This window comes from Aristolochia californica, unplaced genomic scaffold (assembly GCF_029961685.1).
Source record: "Aristolochia californica isolate CCGP_79_NKW_82.1479 unplaced genomic scaffold, dmAriCali1.0.hap1 SCAF_4, whole genome shotgun sequence".
NCBI lineage: Eukaryota > Viridiplantae > Streptophyta > Magnoliopsida > Piperales > Aristolochiaceae > Aristolochia > Aristolochia californica.
This window is the reverse complement of record NW_027182103.1, coordinates 1,771,990-1,799,147: the sequence shown is the minus strand read 5'-3', so window position 1 is coordinate 1,799,147 and position 27,158 is coordinate 1,771,990. Positions and strand designations below refer to the sequence as shown.

The window sequence follows — 27,158 nt, the reverse complement described above, 5'->3', positions numbered from 1 at the left end:
TGGATCAGAGCAAGGCCTTCAAGACAGCTTCATTCTGCAAGAAACAGTCATTTGCATCTCATGAAAAGGCACCATTCTTTTTTATTAGCAACAAAATTAACAAGGGATGAACAGAAAAATATTAGGTTTCAGCGCACTGCTGCAAAACCATTCACACAGTTTTCAAACAAAGCAAGAGATTACATATTAATTAAAAGAAAAGAAGCATCATAAGCTTTTTGAAGGGAGGACATGGATATTAGACAAACATAATTAAAGACACAATACAATGTGAATTTCATTCAAAGCAGAGTTCAAGGATCTTTTTTTTTTTTTTTTTTAAATTAAGATCTATTTAATAAAACCTAACATTCACCTACAAAACCCAATGCAAAAGGAATCTTACTCTCTCAATATTGGACCTAGAGTAACACAAACAATAGAAATTTCTCAAACATAAACACTATCAATTGCATGGATTCAAATAACCTCATATGTTAGTGTTAGCAGTTAGAATCCATGTTGTTGTCAAGAAATGTTCCAGTTTCTATTCAACCAGATGCAAGAATTTCTAGCCTTAGTAATTGTTAAGAATGATCTCACATGGATGTAGGGTTGAAAATATCTTATATTTATCAATTGGGAAAAAGCCTCTCAACTTCGGATAGTTGTTTTCAGATCAGCCTAGACTTAAACTTCAACATGGTATAAGAGCGGATGTAAGCAGACGGCCACCCAAAATTGTTAAAATATAGGGGCCATAAAGAGGGACCCCATATGAGGAGAAATATTAAAAATGGTCCCACATGGATCCAGGATTAGAAAGATCTCATGTTTATTACTTTGGAGAAAACCTATTAACTTTGGCTAGTCATTTTCAGATGAATCTTAAAAAAACTTTAGTATAAGCAATTGTTTTCAAGTATAAATGTGATGCATTTACCAAAGAGGCAGAAGCTTGCAAAAATACATATCTGCCAGGTATGCATATAGTTCTCAAGAACTAATAATACAAGGATTTTTTTTCTGAAAATATAAGTTAAAAAGTCTATCTATTTCCTTGTGCCCCAATTTTCACTTAAAAAGATTAGAACCTTGTTGAAAGTTATAATTGCTTCCAAAACAATACCAAGAATTCTTTGTTAAGAAGATTCAGACATCATATCAAAAAAGCATTACCCATTTAGATATATACATAAGAAGAGAATAAATATTTTTTCATTTCATCAAATAGAAGATTTACAATCAAAGGAAGTTCAACATTAAATCAGAAAAAATAAAAAAAAAGTGGTTGCAGTTGACCTATTTTGTTCTCATCCAATCTCATTCATTATTGCTTTAAAAGAACTGCAAAAAACTTTTTTTTAATGTTGATTAAACACACACACCCTTCTCCCCTGGTGAGACTTGAACCCAAGACCTCACACCAGAAACACCCCTTATGTGATCATCGAACCAAAAAACTCAGTAAACTGACTAAAAATGGCAATCTCGTGTTTGTAAATTGATCTTTTAACACAGCTTTAATTTATGCAGCTGGGAAAAACAACTGCAGAAATGACCAAGGTGGAACCCATTAAAAGATATAAAAAGTCTGATCATTGAAAGGTCGGAAAGAATACATAAAAGTTGGAGCAGTTTGACAATGACGACCACTGAAAGTATTTACTAATTCTAAGCATGCTACTCCACATTCTGAGCATTGCTGCAATCTTATATTTTCACATGTTTGCTTTTGTAATAGAAAAAAAGTAACTAGAGCTCCACAGGCACCCACACCATTCCTAATAAAATCCTAGTTAAGTGATTCCAGTAAACACAAGTGCAGATTTAAAACAAAAAGACAAGACAGATTTGAAAATTAAAACTCCAAAATTTTCAATTTTTGGAGAAAAATTAATTGCAAATAAGGATTGTGAAAGAGTGACTGTGAGTAGTCTCTTCTTAGCATTGACCTTTCTGGTAGATGTCACTTTTATTCTCTTCCAAACTAATCCTCCAGAATCATGCTTCTTCACTATCTCTAGGATACGAGTTGCTCCAAACACTCCCATTAGAGTTCTCTTATCTTTTTCTCTGTCTGCAAACTCAGAAACAAGCAACAAAGAGCTTGACACATACTAGATCTGAAATATCACAAGTGAGAACAGAGTTGCTAAGAATCAGAACACTCAGAAAATTTGAGCAAGATTGATTCGACACCAAATTAGGGATGAATCAGGTAAATTTGACATAAGCCATTACTGATTTAACAACAATTTCAAAGAAGAATATTTTTATGAAAATTACAGAAACCTCTTGCAAGTATATGAGTGTATCTTTGTCACAGGTAGCCACAGGTCCAATCATGAAGCAACTTTCCCACTTTTTACTACAACATAAAATTCATTTAGCTGTTTGCTCAAACAGATATTTATTGAAGTAAGAATCTTGTATAGATTACACAACCAGTATCACAACATTCTTAAACATACCGCTCTTTTATCTCAATGAAAAAACTGAAAATTACTTGTGAGGGCCTCTCTAAAACAGTTATATAAATATGCTTTGACACAATGTCCACACCAGCTTTTTTGACATGTTTAGAAGCAGCAAATCTCTGTGCATTGTCACGTTCATTTGTCATATGGAGAAGCTACATGAATATTTTTGGAATTAATGTGATGGTTTTTCAAACTATAGTTGTTATATTCACCGAATGTCTGTGAAACTTAAGCAGAAGCATATATAAATATACAGATTTTGACATAAAACCAAGCAATTCAATAGAAGACTCAAAAAAATAAATTTCACACGTTTAAAAAATTAAAAGAAATGTTAGAAATATACTATATCAGAGTAGAAGTTTTGATTTGCTTACATCAACAATTTCATAGTGTATACATTTTACATCTAAGATAGGTTTTGTTCAGATTATTTCATTCTTTGACATGCATAGCTAAATAGGAATTACATGCACTTGGCAAGTGGGTGCCATTCACCAAATACCAGATGTGCTTGCATAAACAAACAGTGCAAAACCTCCATATGGCAATAAACTGTAAGACCATGTTAGACTCTTGATTATAAAGTTATATCCCATGAAAAACTACAGAAGTGGTTCCTGATTACGAGTTTCAGGAACTCTTTTAGCATAAAATCTTATTAGTGCTTTACCAAGAAACTACCCAGTTTGCCAAGTATCGATTAGTGTAAATTCCAAGGAAATGTTTGGAAATTGCTTCTAGGAGAGTTGATTAATATTTATCATTCATGGCTTTTAATGATGAATATTCATGGTTCAATGTTTCATCAAAATTATCAGAGATAATCCTCAACAAGCAATGCAGGTGGTTATGTATATGGATTTGAATAGTTAACTAATACTTTTACCAAAAAAAAATTAGTAGAACTATACATCAACTGTGTTATTTAACAAATTTCACACAAATATCTCTATAAAATAAAAGAAAAGAAAATAAAAATTCATTATCATAGTAAAATTAGGGATACAAATGCATAAAAACAAGAATTGGGTGCACTATAAGGCAATGCATTGATGAGGTATACCAAACTTAGAACATTCTTTCCAACATCTAAAGAGCGCCTTCATATTCCCAACCATATAACCATCTAGGAATCAATATATGAGGTTCAAAATAACACCAGCAGTTGAAACTTCAGAATACACAACTTATACTTCCTCAGACCACCAGGTCCATGCAAGGTGACTAATAAGTAGAGATATCAATCGTGCTGCCCTGTTAAAGTTAACTTTGAACAAGCAGATCTGATGGCAATCATGTGTAATGGAAGAAAAGAGACATGTACTCTCAATAACATGCATGGTTAACAGAAAAAGCTAGCTGATTTCAAGGATAATCTCTAGCCCCACCAAGTCTACACAAACCCCTTGGACTTCACTTAAAACAATGTGAAGTAAAATCCCTGATTTCAACATGGCTTCATTCTCTTACCACAGATCCCAAACACAAAGTGAGACCTTCCCATCTGACTGATCTTCATGGTTTCACACCATTTTGACTATCTGAATTCTTCATGATTCGGTTGATGACAGTTAGTGCAGTGGAAGCAGATCACAAATCACTGCCCTCTAATCATTTTCTTGCACTCAAGCTTACAAGTGTTTGCAAAACTGAGTGAATGCAGTCCTTCAGCATCATATATTAGTTCTACCCTGATGAAGTCCTTCATACCCAAATGTTAGACTCAACAATCAATGAAAATTGCCAAGACAGACCAACGTGATCATTGAGCCATATTCAAAGAAGAGGAAACTAAAAACTTTTTTGTAGCTCTGCCAAAGTAAGCATCACAGGACGTGTCCAAAGGATGATGTTCCTTCAGCATCCAGACAAATGATTCCAACAGAGATGGCATTCCATTAATTGGTAAGCATCGCAAGTCTTTGAGAATAAGCACCTTTCAGATTTCTGGTCTTAAAAACTATCATCAGGTCAAATCAAAGTTTCTACAACATGAATGAGCCACCTCATTCTCAAGTATCCAAGAACTTGACAAGTACATTTCCATCAACAACTAAATTCATTCTGAATACACTCAAATTGCCTATACAATAACTCTAGACTAAATGCAATTTCTCAATGTTAGTTAACTTCAATCAAAGCCTAACTTACAGTTGTTAAATTTTGAGACTAATCATATCATAACTCATGCCTCCACTGAAGTATTGAAAAACTGGAGATCAACATCTTTAATCTGACAATACATGCATAACATTTCTACATCATAGGCAGAGAATTCTGAGCATCAGCAAAACTAATAAGCCATCCAAAGCTTAAGCTTAGAAGAACAAACACCTGAAGAGCAAGATTTAATGAATGAGAAAACAACAAAATACATATGGAACAAGATTGGAACAGTAATTGTGACAGGATACTTGTAAAAAAAAGTATTCGATTAACCTAAGCCCAAGCTCAGGTTAACTTTCTGCATCCTAAACTCTATTAATTTCACATACTACAATAAGATTTATATAGGTTGGTATAGGGATATGGATTAAGTCCCAACAAGCCTTCAGTACATAGACGAATGTATTCAACAAGGATGCTATTGGAGCCCCACCATCGTTCCATGGATTGGAGAACAATGTGAGGCTTCAACAATAAGACCCTTTGAGATCTCCATTCTTAAAAATTCTCATCAGGCTCATTGGAAGATCGATTGACCGCGGAACTAGAGAAACACAAATCCACCATGTTTGTTCGTTGCTGCATTTTATTTTTAGTACAGATAACATAAATGTTTAAGTAGAACTCCATAAACAACTAAATGAATAGTAATGTAAAGTTAATCAAAACACCCACGCTTCTATGAACTCGAAGGCCGATCTTTCTGAAAATTCAAGTGACTTTCAAAAGAAAGGAGCCATAAAACTTCGGCAAGAATGAAAAAGAAATCCCATTGGATGTAAAATTCACAAAACAGAATAGGACCGAAAGTCCCTACTTCACTACCGAAATGGAACAAAACGTAATCATTCTACAGAGAAATAAGAAGAAAAGAAAGAGACAAAGCCAGGGAAAGAGAGAGGGGGAGGAATCGACGAGTCATTAACGTTCCAAGAACACCGTCAATATCAACATAGAGACGACGCTGGCCACTGCAAGAGTAGAAACTGGTGGATACGACCAAATTGAGGACGAAGATAGAATTTATTTTCGCTGGACGGGTTGCAGGGTAATCTCGAGTAGTGCAGTTTATTTCTTGAAATATATTGGAAAATATATATTAATGGTTCAATTCTTCTTCAAGGCCGACGAAATATGACCACTCGTACTTTTTTTCTCTTTTTGTTTTCATCTATTGAGTTGATTACTTGATTTAACGACACATTTGGTTTAATTAACTTGAAAAAAATTTCAGGAGTGGGCGTGATTAATTTATATTTAATATCTCTTGATATTCAACTGTTCGTGGAACACATGGGGGGCAAGGCAAATCGATCGAATTCAGCAAGGGCGTGATCATGGTCGTCGTGAATTCCAGAATATATTGGTAAAACTCTGAAATATATTGGAGCCAGCAATAAAATCCCAATCTTCTTTACACTCAAAATTGATTGATTCAAATGAATCAAAAGTACAATCGGTGGGTGACTCACCATCACTTCCACGCTTTCTTTCCCCTGAACTGTTTGCCAGATCGCTTTTGTTGCTTCTTTTTCTGTTCTCGAGATCGTGATACCTTCGCTCTCTTTGCAGCAAGAGGCATTGCCTTTTTGTGTTCCTTCTGTCGGTTGCTTAACCCTCCAGTCTGTCAAATACACCACCACAATGATCAGGACACTAACGATGAACCTACCACTCGCTAGAGAAGGAGACCGAGCTAATTCATACTCAAATCTCATTATTTTGCTTAAATAACGAAAGATTAACTTGTCTGAACAACTACTAGATAATGGATACAAGCACTGGGTGTTCAGTTCAGACACTGAATCAAATAATCACATATGATAATACTAATCCAACTACTAACCCAAAAAGACTTTTTCCTTCCATTCAAAGCAATGTGCAGGATTCTCATGAAAAAGAAAATTCTACATTATTGCTAGAGATATACAACAATAAATTAGATAAACTGAGACAAACAAAACTAAAATCACGCACAAAAGATACTGTTACCTTTTTCTGTTTGATGGCAGCCCGAGCCTGGTACTTGCCTCTATCCTCCCTTCCAGCTTTCACTAATGCAAGTCTCTCTTCCTTGCTTAGTTTCCTTCTAATGTGTGCCTATAAAGCAAGCACCCATGTAATAATTACAGAAGCACAATCTCTCATCAAATTTCATTGGGCTCACAAATGTATAAAAACTCACCTCCAGCTTGGCAGGATCTACACGTTTCATGCTTAATTGCTCCGAGCTAGGAATTTTGAGTGACAGACTTGATTCTGACCCCTTCCTTACTAGGCCTTGCTGAGCCATAGCTATTTCTGCTTCTTTCTTCGCCTGGTAATCCAAACATCAAAACATTTCAGTTAGCAATACAGTACATTCAAGGATATCTATATTCCATCTTCATCAAGGAGAAGCTGAAGTTTTGTTACTGAAGTGTGCAACAATAACAAAAGCTTTTTTGCAAGACAAGGGACATAGATAGGGGTTTTGTTCAATGGATGGGGAAATTTGTGCACTGAGAAGTATTTCCAGTCAGAGTTCTGTTTCAATTTCCAGCTGTGTCCTAGACTTTTCAGTGCCAGCATAGACTTTAGGAGTCTCCTAAAAAATTCCTGAATATTTATTGGAAGCAATCCCTGTATAGAAGAGTACAGTAGGTTCGTTGCCACTGAAATTTTAGAGCTTGAGCTACCCAAACGTCATTGAAAGTGCTTCTATTTAGAAATACATGCTAACACATACAACAAAGAATTTGATTTGAGGTGGTTTAATTGTTTATTCAAATATCTCGTAATGTCATAAGCTTAATTAAGATGCTTGGAAGAATAGTGAATTTGGAGTTTGGATGGGTCTAAATACTGCAAGTGACATTGTCATGGACCTTGCATCTACTACTATTGATAATATCAAACTTCCATAACTCCAGAGTAATTATTCTACAAGCTAATAAAAATCTGACAAATAAAAAAAAAACCAGAACAATAAAAAAAGAAAAAAAGTATTGTACCTTCAGTTCTCTAATCTGTTTAAAATCTTCGTTTGAAAGTATTCCATCAGCTGTCTCTGATGAATAGTTAGCTGTTTTTATAACTGCTAATCTCTTTAAAGCACGGAGACTTGTATCTGAAACACTAATTTGACTGTCATGGTCAAGAAACTTTCTTTTCCGAGATTTAGTTTCATCCCTTTCTCTTATTTCATCTACTTGCTCCTCAACTTCTTCCTCTTCCCCTATATCATTATCATCTTCATCATCATCATCATCACCCGCATCACTATCATCATCACTAAAAAAATCCGCTCCCGATCCTTCTGCTGTTTCCCTAGTATCAACCTCTTCCTCCTCTTCCTCTTCATCTTCGTCGTCATCACCATCGCCGTCAACTCCTACTTCATTCGCACCTTCTGATTCTTCTACAGGTGAAATACCTTGCCCATCAGTAGTTTCAGAGACATTTTCCTCAATATCACTATCATTAAGTTCAGATTCATCATAATCTTTTAGCAGTTCGAGACCAGCCACATCAGTAGCAACTTTTATTTCTCCAAAAGCCTTAGGTCTTGCTTTTGGATCACTTGGGCGCCCTCTGTCTTTCTTCACCAGTAATGACGGACATATCTGCCAGCCAGATGTAAATGCATTGTTAAGTAACTTAGATCAGAGCAACTCTATGGACAAATATAAAGCCAATGTGATTCATGACAGATCCCACAATTAATGGACCACAATCTTAAAATTTTTGCTGGTTATAAAGGATTTCTTCAACTACAAGAATTAGTTGTAGATCCGATTAGATCCCATGATTTACAAGTAGATCGTGAAGCATCACCTACTATATTTTTGCCATGCACATTAACTTGCTGATAAGATTAATAAAATGCCTGAGAAGATCTTTTAACCCCACAACTTCCTGACAAAGTAATAAGCACGTATTTGACTCACCTCTCTGAATAAAGTAATCAAGGATCGAGCTGCAGATGAAACTGCTTTCTCATGAGACTTTCTATAAAGAACAAGATCTTGGAGCAGGTCTTCATTCATAAGCTGGAGGTAAAAAGATTCAACTATCAAGATTTACTACAAGCAAATGGAGCAATGATGACAAGTCAAACACAAATCACCAAAAATGAGTGAACAATTTCAGCATGCATAAATGATCATGGCAGATTTTACCTCAAACAGATTATTTGGCCTAATTAAAACCAAAGACAATAGTATATATTCTTTTTTATTTTAAAAAAGTTTTTTCAGTAAAAAACACTAAGCTCAAGACTTAGAAAATAAATAGCCAGGCTTCAACTAGAAAGAAAGACTTACCAAAGGCATCCGTAGACAGATTTCCCTCACCACATTCAAGCCGATTGCAATCGCCTACAGAACAAGAACCAGGCACTACAATATTTTAAATAAAGGCTAAAAAAAAAAGAAATCTCAAACATAAAGAATTAGAAATCAAGTATTACCTCTGGGCGTGAACGATCATGTACAAACTGATTTACTACTTGTCTAAATAGTGGCTCAACGGCATCAGGAGGCACCTATTCATAAGAGAATTTGTTTAAGCATGAGCAGGATACCTAAGACCAGTAGATCAAAATTTATGGTACCAATAAACAAACAAGAAGACATGTAGAACCATTTCATGGCATGTCTGTACTGCTGCTGCAAGTATGTTCGTGATATCACGTTGATGGGGCTGCATGATCATCAACATGAAAAATTAAAGTGAAGCGAGTATTAAAAAATTCATCTTCGTTCTAGTCAGATACAAACATATAATAGAAACTAAACAATGAAAAATACGACTGATTTAGTGTACCTGACAGTATTTCTGAACAAAGGGATAGAAATTCAATAAGACCAATTGATGCAGTCCTACAGTTCGGGCAATCACTTTCAACATCATCATCTTGACCTGAACAAGTTCCACCAATTAATTTATGATGCTTAGAGTGAGGGTGATTCTCAAACCTCATGACACAAGCAGAAGGGAACTTCCAACAACAATGCATTATTGGCAAGCCCCTCCTTTTATAATGGGTCAACAGTACTACTGGCAGCCCGAGAGGCATGCTGACAAGAAACAATCTGGAAGAGCTTACATTGAGAATTTCATCAAACAAGTGTCTCAGCCACCAAGGAGGCAATTTGTGATGCAAGTGATACATTCACATAGAAACAATGAAAAATAAAAGATACAAAGAGAAGATTCAAGGGCTTTTAACTTTCTTTAAATTCTTTCATACAAAGAACAAATAGGTAACGTTTTATTGAGTATTGTTCTATGGAACATCAAATGTTTTGAAGTTTCTTTTCCAGCTCTACAAGAATAATTCTACTAGTTGTTCACTATATTTTGAGAGTTAGAATTTCTAAGGATATCAGTCAGTTTTATTTATATGATTTCATTTGGACAAGAAAGATTTGACCAATATGAGAGGTTGATAAACTTAACCACCAGGAGAGACATTTCAGCATGATGGTTCCTGGACAGTGGGTGGTAGTGAGTTAAGCAGAGGAAGAAACCAAGTAGTTAAAAAACGGACAACAGTCCTGGATACTTCAATTAACCTAATAATTAGCTTATTTCTTTTCTGAAAAAGTATGTCATTCACTAATGTAGCTTAGTTCCCTTGACAGAATCTGACCACCAGAGAAAGCGATCAAATTTTTGCACAGGACAACAGTTTGACTTTTGCAAGGGCAGGGGCAACGAAAAAAAGAAGAAAAGAGAAAAATATTTTTACAATAAGAAGCTTTTTGATGTCATATAAAAAAATATAGAAAATTTAGACACACACCCCTTCCCTTCCCTTCCTCTTCCTCGTTCACATTTGTTTTTTCCAGAGAGAAGTTAGAGATTGCACACCAGGCTTAAAATAACATGAAACTCAGAGTCTCTCTTCTGTATTAATAACCTACACTTCTTTTGTTACTGTTTCAGTTGGTCCACTAGCTCTAGTTCCACCTAAAATAATAGGGTCGAAGATCCTCAAGCACCACTTGTAAGTCATCTTTTCCCACTTTCTTCTCCTCTATTGCAATTTATTCTCTCTTCCCTTTCATCCCTCAATGTCAATCATTTTTTTAATTTTTTTGGACAAGCCGATAGCAAGCAAAACATAAACCAGAAATGCATTTTAGTAGGGAAACAAGTTCCAGCTTAGGGAAAACAAAGACCAACTAAACATAAGACTTCACAGAACAAGAAAGATTACTAAATTGCAATGTTTTTGAGACTCCCAGTATCAAACCCAATTGGCACTATTGTTAGTTCAAACTGGACCATCTAATTCAGGTAGAGTCCCCTATCATTATCCTCAGAGCAGCACTAGGTGAAACTCGGTGGTTGCTGGCAGCAATGGTGCCATTAGGGATGCCGCAGGAAACATCAGCCCAATTTTTGAACAGCGATGAAACATCTGCCTTGTTTGCTCTAACCCCTTTTATCATTATAAATCCACCGATGCAGGGTTGAGGTACTCTTCTCCAGGGCCTCATGTTCTTCATTGACCACTTCACTTACCTTCCATGGTTGAAGGAGATTCAAGTGTTGTCAATAATATGCATCCAGACAAAAAAAAAGACTACCCATGGTGTTTCACAAAATATTTGATGAAATTGAGTATAATTGTGGATCTAGAAGTGCCAATTCTTAGCTAGATATAATGATGGGGATCAAGAGTTCAAACAGGTCCAAGGAAAAAAAAAGAGAAATGTAGCTATCTGGCTCAATCTGGGTCATTAAATTTTATGGTTGTGACTATTTAAAGCCACCAGAGTCCTGTAATTGGCACTTAATGAATGAAATTCCAGAATCATGTTGTCTGGGTGTGAAGCTACCTCTCTTGGAAGTGAATTCCAAAACCCTTTTCTCCTTGTTTTGTTTTTCTTTTAATTGTAAAATTTTCCTTTCATTGTATTTTCATTCTAGTTCTATTTCAGTAAGAAAGAAGCCATTTTCTCCGTTTACTGTAGCGTGGACCTGTAGCAACTCTAAAGTTGTTGTTGTTTTATCTCTTTTGAACTTCTTGTCTTAAAATTTCAGTACTTTTTCTTCAATTTCAGAACTATTTGCTTCAAGTACAGCATATCTCCATTACATCTCAAATTCCCCTTTAGTTCTTTCATCAAAATTTATTTTTTTCTTTATTCGATTGCCAAAAAAAAAGTAGGACAGACCTAAAACTGCAACTTTTTTCGTTTCCCATCCTGTTTTGCTTTATTTTCTTTTCATCCTCTAAGATTGTTAAGAACTTTCATCCCTAGGGAATTTTCTCCTTTAGTATGCTTGTTATGCGTGTCTGTAGCAACCTTAGTATATTTTCATTGTTTTAAGTTATTTTCTTATGGTGTTAGAGTAGTGCTTGTTATGCATGTTTGTAGAAACTTTATATATTCATTGCTTAAGTCATTTTCTTATGGTGTAGCACGCAACTCATATCCCCTATTTCCTGTTTAGTCAGCCGATTTGTGACCTAATTCTACACCTAGTAGAACCCCAGACCCTAGTGTTATTCCTGCCCTACATCAGCTACCCAGCAACTTCTTATTGTAGCCACCTTCTTGACTAATCTCTCTGGCCTTGTATTGTAGCTTTTCTCTTTCTTTATGTATGTTTTTGGCTTCCATTGTACTTTATTCTCCACCAGAAGTTCTCTCTCAATCTTAATTTCTCACTGTCATAAACAAGAACAAAGCACCAAAACACAGTAATGAACTATACCAGACACAACATCAATCCCTTGCAGAAGGGAGAGAAACTCGGGAAAATTCACAACTGCAAACTTCACAAGATAATCGACTTTTATATGTTTTCTATTAGAACTGATGAGGTGTAAACTTCACATGATAATCCAGTTTCTTACTCTTTTCGAATAAAACTGATGAACAAGTGACTTCGTACTATAATCATGAAACACCAGAATCCTAGGTTTTTTAGAATAAGGAAAGATGTAAGAAATAATGCTAGCGAGGAAAAATGTGAACTATACCTCAAATCGCTCATTGCAGGTGTGAAGACGAGAGAACAGCTTCTCAGCAAATTCCTACAAATGATAATATAGACACAAAAATCTTATAGGTGCATACAATCATAAGAATTATAGCTAATATGAAATAATATGAAATGTTATGCCAATCAGTTGCACAAATTTTAGAAAATATACTTCATTTTTTGTGTGAAAATTTTCACCAATTTTGCAGTTTCTACAACTAACAGTAGTATAAAAATAATTGGAGTTAAATAATCAAAATCAAATGGAGGAACCATTTTTAAAAAAGGAAAAAAGGTGGAGGAAATCATTCAACCTGAGCATCTTTTAAATGCGTAAGTGGTGAATAGTAACTTGGGATGTTGTTTTCTGATGAAAGCCGTTGTTGCCTTTTCATGCTGCGAATGGCACGATCTAGTTTTGCTTTCTTTTTCTTTTTGCTATTGGCTGTACCCTTGTGATTAGCCTAAACACCAAGAAGAAAGAAAACGGTCAAGAAGACATATCATTAGAATTTCAAGAAGAAACATGCACCTTAAGATGTGTGTGTATCTATCATATAACAGATTAAGTCATCAAGATCCACCAAAGGCGTCATATAAACCTCCGCATGTGACCATTACGCCAAAAGTCCAATCCACCAAACAGAAAATTTAACACATGTTAGACAAGTGGAATGCCAAGTCAACAACCATATGAATGACAACAACAAAGGCAATATAAACAACACTGGTCTCTTCCCCCTTTAGTTTTTTGGTGGGAGAGGGGCCCAGCCCTCCCCTCTGTCATTCAAAAAAGCTGCCACTGAAAGAGGAGCACCCCCCCTTCCCTGCTTTTCTGCAAAGAGGGGGGAGGAATCCCCTGCTTTCTAAGCTGTTGCACAACAGCGACGAACTCTTAAGGATCCCCTCCCCCTGCCGTCATTGTAGTGAAGGACACAAGGAGCAGCACCCCTCTCCTCCTGTGCATATATGACACAGAGATGGGAAGGCAGGGATTCCTCTCATAAGTGACCCCATAGGGATATTGCCGATTCAACCAGTGAACCAACATACCCAGCCTGGTCAATTATTTAGACCCATTTCAGGGTCTTGGTGTCTCTGACCTGGTGGAGGGACCAGGTCCAGCTGAACCCAGTTCAACCTGCTGATATACTCCCGATCTGACAACACTCAGAAACACTTAGTTCAGATCTCAGGTAGCTGAATTATCATTTGAAAAAAATTCAGGATAGTTTAGCTTCAGCTCTTTCCAGCATTTCTTGATTCAAATCAACTTTGACAATGAATATCAATAATGCATAAACAAGTACCACATACAAGTAGTTTTTTTCTTCAAAAAGAGATTTTCCCAGAGAAGTATCGTCCAGGTTTTGCTTCTACATATCAAGTATCATGGAAATGCTATTATTCTCTCCTTTTTTTCACATGTGTTCCAAATTCAATTTCTAGCCCTTTTTCTTTTTTATTTCCTCTCGTTATAGCCAACAAAAGCTCATAATTTTACAATCATCATAAAGTAGCTTCATCAATGAAATTCTTCAAATTAAGGATGTTATGAAAAGAAAGAGAAAATTGGCTTAGAAAGCTCCATCTCCTCACCTAGACTGACAAAAACTTACGGCATAACCTGCCAATTTCTTTCAATAAATCACTTGAAGATCGTTTTGAAAAAATTCTTAGCTCAAACATTGTTTGAAGGCTTTATAATGGACAATTATCGGTAAACCAAATGCAGAATATCGAAGATAGATGAAACTGTGGACATTTGTCTAACATAGAGGCCAACAAAAGTTTTGGTTAAACAGTCCTATCGATGACAATTCTCTCCATTTTGAGCAGCCAAAGTAGTGTGACATAACAGTAGGATCTCCTTGTTTTTTTTCCGGTTTCTTTTTTATATACATAACTAGAAAAAAAAAATCAGCCTTCAGCACTAGAATTCTTGGTCTCTCATTGACAAATTTTCTCTTTCCCCTTTTTGACAAATCTATCTAAGAAAATAGCTTTAAGAGCAAATTCAATTGTGCAGTACAACTTAAGGAAAAGCAAGACTGAGGAAAGTATTAGACTTATGAAAAGAGGAACCTTGTATATGGCTTCCCTGCTAATCACAGCCTGACGTTTCTGAGGAGTTGCATCTTCGTCACTGCTTGACTCATCATTCTCATCCTCTTCAATTTGTTCATAACCAAGAAGAAATTTCAAAGCAGCTACCATAATCCTGATAAGATAACCAGCACTTTAGGACTGCAGATCAGGACCAAAAGAAAGAATAATAAAAACCGATATTAGCATTTCCAGAGCCAAGAGATAAAGCTGAAGATTGAAGTTCAGGTACCTGGATGATGTGTGAAAACAAGCCATGCAAATGGCACTTGCTGTCCTATCATCAAACCACAACCTTCGCCGGTGAAGATCACACAATGTGACAAGAGATCTTTTAGCTTTCAATTCGTCATTTTCCTAAAGGACCAAGAAAGTAATGGAAGAATTACGAATAAAAAACAAAGAAACAACTACAATTCTATGAAGATGATAATATACTATTCTCACCAACCTTAAGCATTGTAAATATGACATTTTGAAGTTTCCGATTCTTCACTTCATTTTTATGTTTCTGGTTCATGCGCTTAATACTATGAACCACATGTTCAAAAGCCAGCTTCTTTAATTCTCTATCCCCAAGAGTCTGAAGTTCCATATACAAAGCCAAAGTGTCTTCAATATCAATTATCTGTGCAACAAAGAAGTTAGTCAAAGGAACATCATATAAACAAATATTCCATAATAAATTTTAGCAAGAGTATTATGGAAGCTCGGGCTCAGCTCAAGCCCTAACAACTACACTTGACCATACTGTTCTTTCTGTAGACTCGAGCCTGTAAAAATACAAAATAAGTTCAGTGCCACCCCTGCCTTAGTTTTGTCTCTTACATAAACTGGCATTTTTGTAGTGTGCGTTTATATATATATATATAATTTTGAGCTGGCTCATAAGCCTTCGACCTGAGTTATGCAAGGCTCAAGTTCTGTTCATTTCGGATAAAATGATGGGCTCGAAGCTTGAAGCTCAAGATTGGGACAGAATGAGGCAAGCCAAACCAACACCAAGCTGAGCGCAAGTCCACACAACCCAGTTTGGCTCAAAGCCATGTTTAATCCTATCTAGTATCGATCATTCATCAAAGGCGGTCTTCCCCAACTGACTTAAAGCTATTAAGGAGCACTCACTCAATTGCACAGGTTAGCGTTCAAATAAATACTGATCTCTATATCCCTTAGGAAACAAAATTCTTGGCCAACTTGTGCAAATCAAGGTATTCCTAGAGACAATTTATCCATTTTCATATATTTAGAAGACATGCACATTATGTCATGATCGATCTCCCAAGAGATTATTTAGATCCCTTACCCCATTTAATAAACCCTTCAGCACTATAATAAAAAAGACATGAAACTGTTTTCTAACTGATCAATAATGAAGTAAGAGATTTTGGACATCCCAACCATCTCTAGGAAACAAATTGTCATCTGAACTACATGCACAAAACGCAGTTCCATTAAGCTTGACTATAGATTTAGAGAGAGATCCAATGGGGCAGTATTTGGGTGTGAGCACGCTTAGAAATATGATAGTAACACAAAACAATGGCACTTTTAACTGCCCATCTCACCAGACAAGACAAATTTCTTTCGTATAGATGATCTCAATCTAATATTACACTGCCAGGATAGTTCTAATTCCAGGAAAGTTAGCCAAATTGAGTAACTTTTAAACAAGCCAAGTTCAATGCTTGATGCAATTCACTAAAGAGCCAATGGAGGACAACAGACCAAGTTTTATCAAGGCCGGAAGTAACTGAATGACTAGCTTGAATTAAAAAAAAAAAAAAACGATAAATACAGAACTGAGTCCATGCCCTTCCTCTTTTCCCATCACCATCTTTTACGCAAATTGTCAACAATGTTTGCTTCCGTATCAATTAAAAAAACGAAAAAATTATTTATTTTAGTATAATGCAAGTAATTTCACAAAAAAATCTAGTTATAATTACGATTTACTCATCATATACCACTATTACACTGAACTAAAGGTCTACTACATACCTCCACACCGAACTATCCATCAGATACCTACAATTAATATTACTATAATTGTGCGAAGTACGTCGTTAATGCACCTCACAGTAACATGTGCACCAGTTATCCAGGCAAGAATTTAATCAATATTAAAGAAAGCAAAAAATGAATAGTAAGAAAAGGGTACCTGCCGGTTGCTGAGAAGGACTAAAGCTTGAGCAACACGGCTCCGCAATGAGGATGGCAGTGACCGTCCAGCGGAGCGAAGCAAATCAGCTAGCTGTTTGGGGAATTCGGAGAGATGCTTTGGGTAGGAAGGAGTGACATGGGCCAAAAACGTGGCCATGTCGCCGAGGTCCTTGGAAACTACGGGGTCTGGGCCGATACCAGTGGAGGTGATATTGAGAGCAGACTGCTGGTGGAAGAGATTGAGAGAGGATTCAAAGTGGCGGTAAAGAAGCCGAAGCTCTGACTCGTACCCTTCCGGGTCGCACTTCATCTTCGATTGCAATGCCGGTAGGCTCAGCTTATCAGCTTCGCGGCCAGAGGCCACCAGAGATTCTGTCCACATGTCGGCAGTCGGCATGTCTTCTGCTTCGGCACAATGTTAATGGTGTCCGTGCTGACCTTATGTACAAGAAGTGCACTTCAAACATAGTCAACAACATTGTAAAACATTTCAAAATTAATCGAACTAATTTCACAGCAAATGACTAGAACAATACAAAAACAAACCCTAAACCCTAAACAAATTAAAATATACCCTAACACTAAACCCTAAACCCTAAACAAATTAAAATATACCCTAACACTAAACCCTAAACCCTAAACAAATTAAAATATACCCTAAACCCTAGACCTTAAAACCCCTAGCCCCAAACCCTAAACGCTAGTTCTTAAAACCCCTAAAATTCCCAAACCCTAAACCCTAGACATTAAAACCCATAAAAGCCCCAAACCATAAACCCTAGACCTTAATACCCCTAAAAGCCCCAAACACTAAACCCTATTTTAAAAAAAAAAACATAAACCCTAATTCCAGACCGAAAGACTAAACCCTAGACCTTAAAACCCTAAAATTCCCAAACCCGAACTGTAATCCCGAAATTAAACCCTGTAAAGACGAAATTGAACCCTAAATCCCACAATTAGGCCACAGTCAACATAAATTACGCACAGAAATTAAAATTAAATCAAATAGAACACTGAATTAGTTGAAAAAAATAGGGTTTCGACTTACCTTCTGAAATTTGGGGAAAACCACCGCCGAATGGAGATATCTAAGCCAAATCGAAGAAATCGACACCTAACTGTCGAAAATCGAAGGAAATCGAAGGATATCGCAACCGGAATAGGTAAAATCGAAGGAAATCGGGGGAGGAGGAAAGGGAAGAGCGATAACGAGAAGGGAGAGGGACGCCGAGAGTGAGAAGAGAGGGAGGCCGAGAGGGAAAAGAGAGAGGGAGACGAGAGAGGGAGAAGGAAGAGTGAGGCCGATTGAGAAACGGAGTGGAGATGCGTAGAAGAGAAGTAGAAGATGGGGCGAAAACAAATCGAGCGATGACGAGAGGAAACTGAGAACGAAAACGAGAGACGACGAGAGAAAGCAGAGGGACAGAGAGAACGAAGACGAGAGGAAACAGATGGGGAGAAAAAATCGTCGGGAGACGAAGGCCGAAGGAGAGGGAGAGGAGAAGAGCGAATGAATCGCAAAATAGGGGGGAAAACAGTTTTTCCCCGTTTTTGCCTGGGACTGAACGAAGTGGTGTAGTCTCACTTCAATTCATGTATTTCTGCACTTTTTACGCCAAAGCAGGATGAACTGGTCTGTCATGAACTAGTCGGAGGGTTAGTCCACAAGGAAGTGGAAAATTGAATATCAAGTTTATATCAAATATGAAGATCAAGTTCATATCCAATATGAAGATCATATTCATATCCAACATAAAGATTATCTTTGCACTTAGGGGGGTTAGTCCACAATGAAATGGAAAATTGAATTGAAGTGAAATGAATTATTTCCACTTCAACTCATGTTTGGGTGTTAGTCTAAGCCAGTTGAAGTGGCTGGAAAACAAATTCCAGTGTTAGTACTTGGAAAACAGATTTCAGTGTCTTTTTCTAAATAAATAAGATAATGAGTAATATTTTATGATTATAGTTTATTATAAATTAAAATAATAATTACGTGTGACTACAATAAATTATATAAAATTAAAAAAAATAAAAATAACATAAGGAAATATAATAAATAAACATAATGGTTCAATTAATTATAACAATTGGATAGTTAAACCAATTAATGATTATAGTTTATTATAAATTAAAACAATAATTACGTGTGACATGAATTGCATATGTTGGATTAGTTAATGATTATACTTAGGGGGGTTAGTGTTGATGACTTCATGTGCACTGGACAATAGTTTCCAGTGTTAGTACCCCAACATAAAAAAAACATAAAAAACAAGAGAATCTCTAAACCTTTACAGTACACTTAATTACAACATAATCTTTAAACCCCAAATCAGGTAAAACAACCATTATTACTACACGAATAAATTATTTAATGTATAATTACATATATTAATATATTTATTAATTGAATTACAAATAATAAATAAATAACGTTATAAATAAAAAAATAAAAGTAATACGTGGAGTTATTAATAACATATGACATACTTTAACCTAAAAATGAATAATTTAAGAGAAAATTTTGATTTAATCATAAATTTAACACACTATATATTTGTACATAATATATTTTATGTATTATTAATTAATAATATATTATCACAAAATTTAAAACCATTGGTTTAATTAACTATAGCAATCGGATAATATGCCAAAATAATTTATCAAATATTTAGTTTAAAAATATTTTAATTATGACTATTAAATCACTATTTTTAATATAGTAATTATAAAATAAATGTATTAAATAAATAAAAATAATTATTTTATAAATAAATTTTATATATTAATGCTTTGGATGATGATAGTTTTAAACTATCGTCGGCGGGCAACGACAACGGTGACAGGCCAATGGGCAGCGGCGACGGTGGTGGGTAACGCCGATAGAGGTGGCGTTCTGACGGTACGCAGAGAGGGAGAAGAGAGGGAGGCCGAGAAGCCCAAATGTCAAAATCGAAGAAAATCGAAACTAAAACAGGGGAAATCACAAAAAATTGGAAAGTCTTTTGGGGGAAAAAATAATAGCGTGAGGGAGAAGCGAGTGGGAGGTTCAGAGGGAGAGCGAGTCCGAGAAGGAAAAGGACGCCAAAAGGACATTTGCAACCAGAGATGGAGGCACTAGAGAGGGAGACCGGAGAGGGAGCAGAGAGCTCGGGCTTCAAGGAGACGACAGAGGGGCTGCGGGAACGAGAACAAGGTGCGGGAACAAAATGAGGAGAAATGAGCGAGACGGTCTGAGCTAAAGAGAGCCCGCACGAGAGTCATGTAGATGATTATCAAAATCGGGCGGAAAGCATTCCACCCTTTACTCTTGATACATGAACTCTTGAGTCATGTATGTGCATGTACATGACATGAATTTCGGCGCTCTCTAACGACATCAGGACATGAATTGGGTAATGCGCATGAAGATCATATCCTGAGTCATGTGCACTAACCCCCCCTCATTCCACTGCACCTCCCTAAGGCGATAAACCAATCATAAAGTTAGCCGGTCAGGTTTTTGGCACTATAGATCGGGGTCACTACAGAGAAAAAGATCCGGTCGGGTTTAGAACCCTGGTTTTTAATAATATAATCACCCCAAAACGGCTAGTAAATACACTAATTTTAACCTTTTTACAGTTCCAATTAGTTTCAATTAAAAACCATTTGTACTGTCACTTGAGAGAGAAAAAAAATGACAAAAAAATTGTTTTTCTTTGATTAATTTTTTTACCAAAAAATTATCTTTAATTGATTTTATTACATTTGAGCTGCCATGAAAAATTATAAAAAAATGAATTAATATTTGGTTTCGATACTAAAAAATGAATAGAAACAAATTAGAAATACAAAAAATGTATATCGAGAGAGGAATGGTAAAGGAATAATATTCATTATTTATTTATTTTAAAGTTTCCTATTAGAGCCATTGAAAATTCATTTTCCTTTGCTTTAACATTTCAAAGTATAAAAATAATATGGTGAATTTTTTTTCGCATTCACAAAATCAACACATCTCATCTCCAAAATGGCAAACTAGGATTTCTAATATATCCTATATAGAGATAACTGATAACACTTATCACTTAATCTTTAAACTAATTCTTCTATATGGTATCAGAACTATAATCTCTCTCTCTCTGAATTCTTTGAGTCGATTGCCACCTCTGTCATCTTGCAAAGGGGTGATCCTACTAAATGGAAAATTTCCAAAGTCTCGGTGGTAGTTATTGAGATGATACACCCCTTGGTAGGAAGAATGAGCTCCATTAACGGGGGTAGGTGAGTGCACCGTTTCAGAGATCTTATTCCATTAACTAGGATTTCTTTTATGCATTTAAGGCAATTGACCTTCTTTGATGTCTTTCACTGGGGAAGTTCCAGTAGGAGGAAGCAGCAGAGCAGCGTCACCTCGGGCCTTCCATCTCACCGTTTCAGAGATCTTATTCCATTAACTAGGATTTCTTTTATGCATTTAAGGCAATTGACCTTCTTTGATGTCTTTCACTGGGGAAGTTCCAGTAGGAGGAAGCAGCAGAGCAGCGTCACCTCGGGCCTTCCATCTTCTCTTTCTCATGGTCCCAATACGCACATCATCCTTTGACTGCACAGGAGAAACACGGAAAAGTGACGCATCTTCCATTAATGGCATTCGACAGCCAACTCCAAACTATCACAGTAAAAGCTTACATCCCTGTCCCGGGATCTCTAGTCTACACGGCTGTGGCGCAGAAAGAACCGGGAGGAAGAAGAGGAAGCGGTCTTCGTAACCCACGTCGATAGCGAACCAGAGTAGCACCATTTGACAAGACGCTTTGTCACTTTTTACAACTTAAAAAGAAGAAGATGACTGGACCTGAATGTCCTCCCACTAACGGGGCCAGCTTTGGTCCGCCATTGCTGCTACATTCTCCCCAGTATCATCAGGCCGCCGGCTTCCTCCCCCTCCCCCTCGAACCTCCCCACCACTCGCCTGACCCACATGCTGACACCCTTGCCTTTGACCGCTCCCGGAGCCGGAGGGAGGCATTTTTTCGAACATCTGGGGGACCCTCGCTGCACGCACTGCCCTAGTGTAAAGCCATGAAATCGAAAAAAATTGGAGACTGACCCCGGTAGGAGATTCTAGGGAGGGGAGGAGAAAGGGGAGACAAGACATCTCTTTCGAAACCTTTATTGGAGATTACAAGGAAATGAGAACCAGAGACAAAACCCCCATCCATGATGCGGAAGCGAGTGGGAAACACAAGATAAGAAATGAAGCAAAAGTGGGTTCAACCCAATTTTAAATTGCATCGCAATCTCAGTATTTTAAAGCACGAATCATTATTAAAAGTTTATGGGTTATTTTAAGGTGCAGAGAAAAGAACCGATACAGGATGAAGAAGAGGTATTTGCGTAAATGCGCCAAGGAGAGAGAGAGAGAAGACAAGCAGAGGAGGACGCGGAGAGAGGGAAAGAGAGAGAGAGCGGGCGACAAGGGCGTGCAAGTAACGAAGACGACTCATCGATTGAGGGGACATCGGAAATCACGTGTCGGAGACGACCGTCCGGATTCCGGGAAAAAGACTCCAGAAAGATGAAGACCACCGTAGCGCACGTGTGTCGGCCTCGTCTCCCTCGTGAGAGAAGCCGCATCTCCCCGCCACCGGCGGACGATAGATTCCCGCTGGGGCGACACGTAACGACGGCGACTTAGACTGGAGAGAGCGCTCCCTCTGCATCTTCTGCTTCCTCTGCTCCTTAGCTCCTGGTTGCAGGAATTTAAGCAAAAGTCAGACGAAGAATCTGTTTTTTTTTTGCCATATTAAACCAATTATGCCGCCCAAACTCGATCGACCTACCGTTTCCGTTTCAGTGCAACTGCAAAGTCTCACCTCCCGCAGCAAATCTCAAAAACATCCTCAACCAGTCGGAAATTCCACTTCTTTCTTCTCTTCAAATCCCGTCCGCCATTAATGAACCTCGTCGCTCTCTCTCTCTCTCTCTCTGTGTCTCTCTGTTCCCCCCTTACTAAGCTATACGTCCAATTTCCACTATTAATGGCGCCCCAAGCACAACCATTTATTAAAAATGCGAACTCTTCGATAATTCAGAACAATTTACAGAAGAAAAACGAATCGGGACGTACCGATTCTGCAGATTTGCTGGAACGCCTCGCCTGGTCACATGTTGCTTGAATCTGTATTTTGTACAGATGTGCTGTGTTTCCATTGTCCATCCTCTCCAGAAGAGATTTTCTGTTGAAAATTAAGATTTTTAATACTTGAAAAAGGAGATAAAAAAGGAAAAATAGTGGATTGAATCTTTGAGGTATTAATCTGGTATTAATAGAGCAGTAGTAACGTATATGTTGGCATCGTAGGGGTATTTTTGCGAAATGGAAAATGGCGGGACGCTGCTATTTATAGCAAAGTCCGCCTGAGAGAGGGCTGAAATGGAAAGAGAAATTTCCCTCTCGTTTTCTCGAAGGTCGAGAGCGAAGAGAGAGAAGAGAAGAGGAGAGCAGCAGCAGAAGCTAGAGAGAAAGCGAGAGAGAGAGAGAGAGAGAGAGGAAGAGGGTAAAGCGGACCGTTATTGTGGTGGTCGGGGGCTGAAGACAGCGGTTCGACTGTAACATGCGCCGGCAATTCTTTTCTGCAATAGCCCTTTGATGTGACTGACCCTTCACCGCCGTGTGGAAAACACTCGTCTTCTTCTTCCTTTGCTGCGACGATTCCTTTTCTTGAATCTGAAGTTTGCCTTTTCTTCCCTCGACCTTTGGTCGGAATTCTTTCTACTCAGGTTTGGTTTTTCGGCGGGCATGGAAGGTGGAAACACGGTGAGGTTAGATCCAGGAGCGGAGGAATTCTGGCCGAGGACGACTCAAACCCTACATAACCAGTTCGCCCTTGTACATCCCCAAATTTACTACCCTTACCAGACGACGGGCCTGCAAGTGGTGCCGTTCTACGAAGAGTGCGCAGCGTACCAGCCGTCGCCGTCGCCGTCGCCGGGGGGTGTTGCACGGCCATGCGGGGCGGCGACGCGGGCGGTGCTGCTGAGCTCGGTGTCGGCGCACCTGAGCGAGGGGCAGGTGAGGAAGGAATTGGCGGTGTTTGGGGCCGTGAGGGCGGTGGAAATGGAGAGGCTGGCGGCGGAAGGGGTCGTCGTCGTTCATTTCTACGATCTGAGGGATGCTCAGGCGGCAGTGGGAGAGATTCAGCAGCAGCACATGAGGCAGCAGAGCCGGTTGGGGCTGCAGTACTCACTTTTGATGCAGAATTGGCGGTCGGAGGAGGTTGTGGTCCCGCCGGCGAGTGGCCGCGGCCTGGTGGGCGGTCGAGCGGCGTGGGCCCAGTTCGCAGTGCAGACGGTGGTGGGTCCAGATGCTCTCAACCAGGGGACCATCGTTGTCTTCAATTTAGATTCCGATGTTTCTGCTAACGACCTGAAAGCCATCTTCGAGGTTTATGGTATGAAAGAGGAGCGGAGGAGCAAAGATTTTTTCAGTTTTTAGTTCCGAAGAATTTGACACGATTTTTAGCTTGCTTTTGGTTACAATCAATGTCGGATTCTCGTAAACCTGTTGAACAAAAGTGCGCCATTTTTTTTTTTCAAGCCATAAACTACATTTTTCTGCGATTTCCTTGTTTTCTGTACCGAGTTCATTTGGGATTTAGGGTTTTGTCTGGAGCTCAAATTTGACACTTTTCATCGAAGGGTTTGATCAGGTTTTGGACCAGACTGAAGAGGGAAATAATCCTTCTGGGTTCTTCTTCCTGGTCTGTTAGTAGGGTTTCTTCTGCAGTAAGTATCTGCTTGCTGATGACTGTTATTTCTCTTAAAATAACCAATTTTAGCTTAACGATAAAAATGAGGAAAAATTACAGGCGAGTATCTGTAAAATGATATTGCTTATATTTTTTTTTTTGTTTGATTTGGTAAAAATGTCTGTTTTGTTTTCAAACTTAAGGTTAAAATACCCAGCTTATTTTCCCGAATTCCCGAATTCCCATCTCTCTGTGTCACTAATCCTTCTCCTTTCCATGCATGATCCCCTTCTATTTCCATTCTACTGATGTCAAAAAAAAAAAAAAAAATTGTTTGATGCAGGACCAGTGAAAGAACTCCGCGAAACGCCATACAAGCGCCAGCACAGATTTATCGAATTCTTTGATGTTCGTGACGCAGGTCGCGCCCTTTCGGAGATGAACGGTAAAGAAGTTTTTGGAAAGCGATTAATGATTGAATTTAGTCGGCCAGGAGGGCAGGCCAGACGATCCTTCAATGCTCCAGCTCCTTCCTCGTCATCTTCTGCTGCTAATAAAAGTTCCTACAATCATGGAAGTTCCAGCTTCATTACTCCATCCTCATCGTCTCAGAGAGTCCATCAAGGATCTTCCGATTCGTCTCTTCGTCTTCCTCGCACCCTTTATCCGACCAACAAATCCAATAACAGACTTGATGACAGTAGCTCGAGAAAGAGTCGGAACTTCCACCCTTCTTCTGCTCAACCAAAACAACCTAACCGCCGCTCTTCCAAAACTCACAAAAAGAGAGTGGAAAACAATCTTATTTTCATGGAAGAATCTAATTCTACTGATACAAGAACTACCGTGATGATAAAAAACATACCGAATAAATATAGGTAATTCGAATAAAACAATTTCTATTGAGTTTCTTTTCCATTTCTAATTTTTTATTGGTCGTGTTCTTGACTTCCTGTTGTATATTTTGGGTTTTTTTTGTTGTGCAGTCAGAAGCTTTTTCTTAACATGCTCGACAACCATTGCATTCATTTTAATGAGCAGATAGCTAAGGGGGATGAGGAGCCCATGTCATCTTATGATTTTGTCTATCTTCCTATCGATTTTAAGTAAGTGAAAACGAAGATTATATTCTATTTGATTGATTTTGCTTCTGGTTTCATTTTTTATTTTTATAAATGTGCATTGTTGTTGAAAACAGTAACAAGTGCAATGTGGGCTATGGATTCGTAAATCTAACATCACCTGAGGCAGCCTGGAGACTCTACAGATCCTTCCATAATCAGCCATGGGAGGTTTTCAATTCCAGGAAAATCTGTGAAGTTACATATGCCCGCTTGCAGGTCTTCATCTACTCAGCTTTTTGTCTTTTTTCTTCCATCTCATGCGATTTCTGCACTGTGTTTTGTTATGATTGATACGATTTAGTTTTCTCATCAGGGCCTAGAAGCGTTGAAGGAACACTTCAGGAACTCCAAATTCGCTTGCGACACTGATGAATTCCTGCCGGTAGTGTTGTCGCCGCCGCGAGACGGGAAACGGTTAACGGAGCCTGTACCCGTGGACTGCCACTCCATGGATGACTGCCCGAAGGTCATTGGACGGACGGAAAGTCGGGTAGACTCGTCGACGACGGTCCCGCCAGGTGAAGACGACGAAGACGAGGAAGCAGCTGCAGAATCCCATGTCGATGTCGAGGTGGGGGAAGAAGAGGTGGTCCGGTCTCGTCTTTCGGAGGTTGTATTCACGACGACGACCAACAGCTGTTCATTGAGCACAGAAGCTCAGCAACAGCCGCGGGCTTTGAGCTGTGCGCATGTCAGCTGAGCTTCACCTCTCCCTCTCTCTCCATCTAAAGAAGGAAAAAAAAAAAACCCTCTTCAGTAGATTTTGTCATCTTTTTCTTACTCTTAATTTTTTTTTTTTTTGCATTCAACTTCGACATGCAGTCCGTATTTCGAGGTTCAAATGATGGTTTTACTCATCGGAAACCTCCATACCTACCTCTGTACGAATCGGTAGAATCGCTTTGCTTTTCTCGTCTAGGTATCGTTACTATCTTTATTAGTTAACCTTTTTTTGAAATTTTCTTTACCAATCTTTTCTTCTCGTCCCTCTGGATCGTGGCGTTCAGGGGCGGAAGACGGAGTCACTGGTGCTTCTCAAACGACGTGCAGGGAAGGATAGCTGATTGCCATGGCTATGTCGTTTTGCTGTTCTCCAAGAACTTCATGCTCAAAACTTGTCTTCGAACATTTTTTCTTCTGTATGGAAGCATATCAAAACCTGGGTTTACATCTAGATTGGGCGGCACAACTGTATTTCTCTCTGCTCACTGCATGCTCTACTCTTGGATCCCTCGGGCACCCCCCTGAAAGAAATGGAGATTTGTTAAGGAATTGCCCTAGTTTAATTCTGGGTTTTATTTTTCGATACAGGTTTAAGGCACTTCTGTTAAGCAAAATTCGGCTGTGTGATTAAATAGTTTAAGAATTAATTTATTCTTAATCATCATTTATTTATTTTTATCATC

The 27,158-nt window shown here is 38.2% G+C and overlaps 2 protein-coding genes across 4 annotated transcripts; one reads left to right on the top strand and one right to left on the bottom strand.

The window, feature by feature from the left end:
• Positions 1-5,983: 5,983 nt before the first annotated feature.
• Positions 5,984-18,456, bottom strand: LOC137962184 (uncharacterized). Of its 2 annotated transcripts, none has more exons than XM_068808915.1 (16): positions 17,935-18,456; positions 16,882-17,321; positions 15,172-15,348; positions 14,953-15,077; positions 14,700-14,835; positions 12,929-13,078; positions 12,613-12,666; positions 9,438-9,533; positions 9,255-9,314; positions 9,082-9,156; positions 8,936-8,989; positions 8,561-8,662; positions 7,625-8,236; positions 6,817-6,948; positions 6,624-6,731; positions 5,984-6,255 (listed from the first exon to the last, which is right to left on the bottom strand). In XM_068808915.1, exons 2-16 carry the CDS (start codon positions 17,278-17,280, stop codon positions 6,106-6,108), a joined length of 2,430 nt encoding a protein of 809 aa, XP_068665016.1. In that variant the 5' UTR covers positions 17,281-17,321; positions 17,935-18,456; the 3' UTR covers positions 5,984-6,105. The 2 variants fall into 2 exon arrangements, with proteins under 2 accessions (XP_068665016.1, XP_068665017.1); XM_068808916.1 differs by having other exon boundaries at positions 16,882-17,316.
• A 5,135-nt stretch (positions 18,457-23,591) lies between these two features.
• Positions 23,592-27,064, top strand: LOC137961990 (protein terminal ear1 homolog). Of its 2 annotated transcripts, none has more exons than XM_068808671.1 (7): positions 23,592-24,331; positions 24,972-25,506; positions 25,615-25,734; positions 25,827-25,968; positions 26,066-26,443; positions 26,575-26,643; positions 26,760-27,064. In XM_068808671.1, exons 1-7 carry the CDS (start codon positions 23,680-23,682, stop codon positions 26,814-26,816), a joined length of 1,953 nt encoding a protein of 650 aa, XP_068664772.1. In that variant the 5' UTR covers positions 23,592-23,679; the 3' UTR covers positions 26,817-27,064. The 2 variants fall into 2 exon arrangements, with proteins under 2 accessions (XP_068664772.1, XP_068664771.1); XM_068808670.1 differs by having other exon boundaries at positions 26,575-26,671.
• Positions 27,065-27,158: the final 94 nt, after the last annotated feature.